At 43.1% G+C, this 3,810-nt stretch overlaps 1 protein-coding gene across 1 annotated transcript; it reads right to left on the reverse strand.

Moving 5' to 3' along the window:
• LOC309686929 (zinc finger MYM-type protein 1-like) lies at window positions 1-3,235 on the reverse strand (the record flags this gene model as incomplete). The annotated part of the gene is made up of 3 exons (XM_082501602.1): window positions 3,038-3,235; window positions 2,733-2,786; window positions 1-2,304 (listed from the first exon to the last, which is right to left on the reverse strand). The coding sequence occupies exons 1-3, from the start codon at window positions 3,062-3,064 to the stop codon at window positions 1-3; spliced, it is 2,385 nt and encodes a 794-aa protein (XP_082357728.1). The 5' UTR covers window positions 3,065-3,235.
• Between the last annotated feature and the right edge of the window lie 575 nt (window positions 3,236-3,810).

The following is a 3,810-nucleotide window of genomic DNA, read 5'->3' on the forward strand; positions in this document are numbered from 1 at the left end:
TTACTTGGTGGGTGGAAGCATCAAAGAATGACGTCTGTTTTTAAGAGTGGCAAATCGGTCAATCACTCTGTTGTGACTCAGATGCTGAAGCGTGTCTTTTTCAATAGACATGACTGCAAGACTGTGAAGTCTTTTCTGACCCATTGTTTGACGCAGCCAGGAGTGCAGCCGACGCAGTGCACTAAAGGACCGTTCGCACGAGCAGCTGCTGACAGGCACTGTTAGGGCAACTTGGATGGTTGCCTTCAGAGAGGGAAACATGTCTGAATCAAGGAGGTTGTACACAGACAACATATTTTTGGGTGGACATCCAGCCTCTGTTTTCCGGGTAAGAAAGTTTCTGGCCACCAGAACCTCCTCTTTTTTCAGGTCAAGTCTGTAGTGCTTTGCAAGTTCATTCAAGTGTGGTTCACTCAAGAAGTTCTCAGATTTAGGACTGCATGCCTGGACGCCTTTTAGCAGCCCTGCATCTACACTGCAAAATCTTTGATCAAGCTCGCCAACCATCCGATCCACACAAGGGAAAAGTAACTCTCTTTTCAATGTGTCTGAGTTGTTCAATTCAGTGCGTGAACCCACAGTTGCCTCCAGGACAAAATCCTCCATTTTCCTCTGTTTGTGCCTTGTCTTGGCACCTGGTTCAGGGATACTGTGGGTGTTACACAGGGCCTTGGTTTTCTCATACAGCTCTGTAGCAAATGCATCTGAGTGTTTGCCCTTAAGTGTGTCACACACAGCTTGTTTGCAGATAAAAGCTTCTGCCAGGTCTAAAGTCTCTTTCTGCAGGAATTTGTGGAGTCCTTCGGTTACAGACAGAATCGACTGAAACATCAGTAGTGCATAGACTGCTGAGAACTTGTAGAGCTTTGCTCTGAGACCAACAGCTATGGGGGATCCAATTGCAGATAGGCACTCCAAAATGGCAGGCAATGTCTCAAGAACTGCACTGATTGATCGCAACTGACATGCCCAGCGAGTGTTTGAAAGTTGCACAAGCTCAGTTTTTGTCAATCCAAGCTTTGCCTGAGTCTCCATGAACTTATGATGATTGACTAGGGAGGTGCTGAAGAAAGAGTACACACACTCCAACAAGCTGAAAAGCTCCACAGCCTCTGGGACAGCCTTGCAAGTATTGCACAAAACCAGGTTGAGTTGATGAGCATAACAATGCACATAGATAGCCTCAGGATGGAGCCTTCTAAAATGTGCTTGTACACCTCCAGTGGAGCCACTCATAACGGCTGCACCATCATATGTTTGTGCTACACACTTAAGCTCTGCAAGACCATAGTTTTGGATCTGCTGCTGAATCTCATTTGCAATGGACTGGGCATCAAATGATTTTATCTCTGCAAGTGCAAGGAAACGCTCCTTCACTGCCCCCTCTGACACGTACCTGACACAAACAGCTAACTGCTCTGCCTTTTTATCCCTTGCCTCATCCACCATGATGGAATAGACTTTAGACTTTGTCATTTCAGATACAATGACACTAGTAACTTCCTGGGCACAACAGTCAATCATGTCATTCTGGGATGTTGGTGAGATATACTGTGCATTTGATGGGGGATTATGTTTTTGAAGAAAAGCATCAAACTCCTTCAAAAGCTCCATGCACGCAAGAAAATTCCCTCTGTTTGGGCTGTCTTCACCTTCATCATGACCACGAAAAGGGAGTCCCTGTCTCCCTAACATAGAGGTGACTGCAACAATTCGTCTGAGATACTCTCTTCTTTCGACTATCTCACTCACATTTGCAGTTGCTATCATCTGTGCAACGTTTCCCTGTTTGCTAGTTCCCTGGTAGCTTTTCCATGTAACAACACTGTCCTTATGTGTTTGTGCCATCTCATGCTTGCCAAAGATGACTAAAGCTTTCTTCCAGTTCTTGCAACCGTTACTGACCAAACTATCATGTTTGATGTTTTTGCCAAACACTCTACATGGGAAGCAGAAAGCTGCATTCTGGTTGACTGAATATTCTAACCAGTTGTGCTTTTCAAACCAGCTGTGGTTAAATGCTCGCTTCTGTGTACCAAAAGTATCATGTGGATAGCTCTTCAGCTTCACCTGTCTGGGCCCTGTGTCTTTGTCACCTAAATCAAACCCTGTAGTAGAATGAGTTGCTGCAGCTGCTTCATCATTTTCCCTCTCTTGGCCTGTTTGCTCTCCTCTCTCTGTAATAACTTGATCTTCCTCTGCCTCTCGATCTATTTGCTGCAGCTCCTCTGTCTCTCCTTGCTCTCTCTGACTTGAACTTGCCTGTTGACCTTTTTCTCCCTCAGCCACTCCTTCTGCCTCACCCTTCAAGATACATTAAAACATACTGAATTGTAATGTAAATTGCTAATATCATGACTTCTGCTCCCGCTCCACAGTAATTTGTTGCTCCCAAATATTTTGAAGTTACAAACATTATATTTTGAGCACGCATGTGACTAAAATGGTTGCAATTTAAAGCCCTGAAAAATATTACTAAATTACTTGAATTGAAGTAATATTAAAATAGAACCCTCAAAAATATGTGAGTCAGGCTAATTTGACTTATATACATATCTCTCTCTTTGCTCTCTCCACTTTCTAACCTTGACTCTCCTAAATAAAAGCTCAAGTTAAACAGGTCTTATATGTTGTACCGTGACTGAAATGTTTCATATTTCATATCCATATTGAGTCCCATAAAATTCTAATCAGACTGTCTGCATCACTAATGACTCCATCCTTTGACTCACCTCTCCAGCAGACGTCTCTCCCCTCTGCCTCTCTGTGCTCCTCTGCCCTGACTCCTACAGGTTAATGGGGATGGAGTGATTATTATTATTTCCACTGATGATAACCATACCTGAATGAGCTCAGCTGGATTTTTCAGAGCTAAAACGAGTGACAGAAATTAACATTATGCTAACAATTTAACTTAGTGCGCTAGCCAGGTTTTTATTTACAAAATGGGGAGCACCTGGTTCATTATTTACATGGGACTCTCTGCTGTTAGCTGGAGCTAACTAATTGTTACTACCAGCCAGTGATGAAAACTTACTTTCTTGAAAAACTTGCGTATATCCATGATTTCTTGCCGTTTGCCACATGCACGCTAGTGTTTCTGCAGGTGTATACGAGCGGAGTGTAAAGTAGCAGTGAAAACGAGGACTGGATTTTCAGTCATGTGGATGTCCCCTGTGAACAACTGGAAGGGATTGGATAACGAAGCACTGACGCTACCTTAACAATGTAAAGCGAAAGGTGTTAGGTATTTTGATACCATAGTAGCATTTACAGGATATTGTTTTATACAGGAAAACTGTTACTCAATAAGGCCCATCTACTAGTTGTTTTTCTCTTTCTCTGTGACCCAAGAATTAATGTGTAGGACTCACAAGCTGGTACCCCAAGGTCGAAAACACCACAGAGATGAGACCACTTCCTTACTCCCATCCTCCCTTTTTCTTTATCTCCTGGAAAAGGCTCGTTAAAGGCTAGGTGGTTTGTTTCAGAATTCACTAATGAAAGAACTCTGTATTTTATGTCTAGGAGTGTATTTTGCTGGGATGATCATAAATTATAGCTGAACTGATAAACTACACAAGGGATACTTTGCTCAGAAGGCAGGAAGACGTTTCCTTATTTGGTCTGTACCGGTTTGAACTGGGAAAGCTGACACACGAACCTTTTTTTTCATCTATATAAACTGCTGTGTATCAAATAAACCTTTGAGTCGATTTGGGAAGACAACCTGAAGCAGTCTGTGTTTCCTTGTTCTCCCAAGCTGCTCCCGACGTCGTAACTAACCCAGCTGAATGGCATACCTGAGTG

This window comes from Aulonocara stuartgranti, assembly GCF_965226115.1.
Source record: "Aulonocara stuartgranti genome assembly, chromosome: 14".
NCBI lineage: Eukaryota > Metazoa > Chordata > Actinopteri > Cichliformes > Cichlidae > Aulonocara > Aulonocara stuartgranti.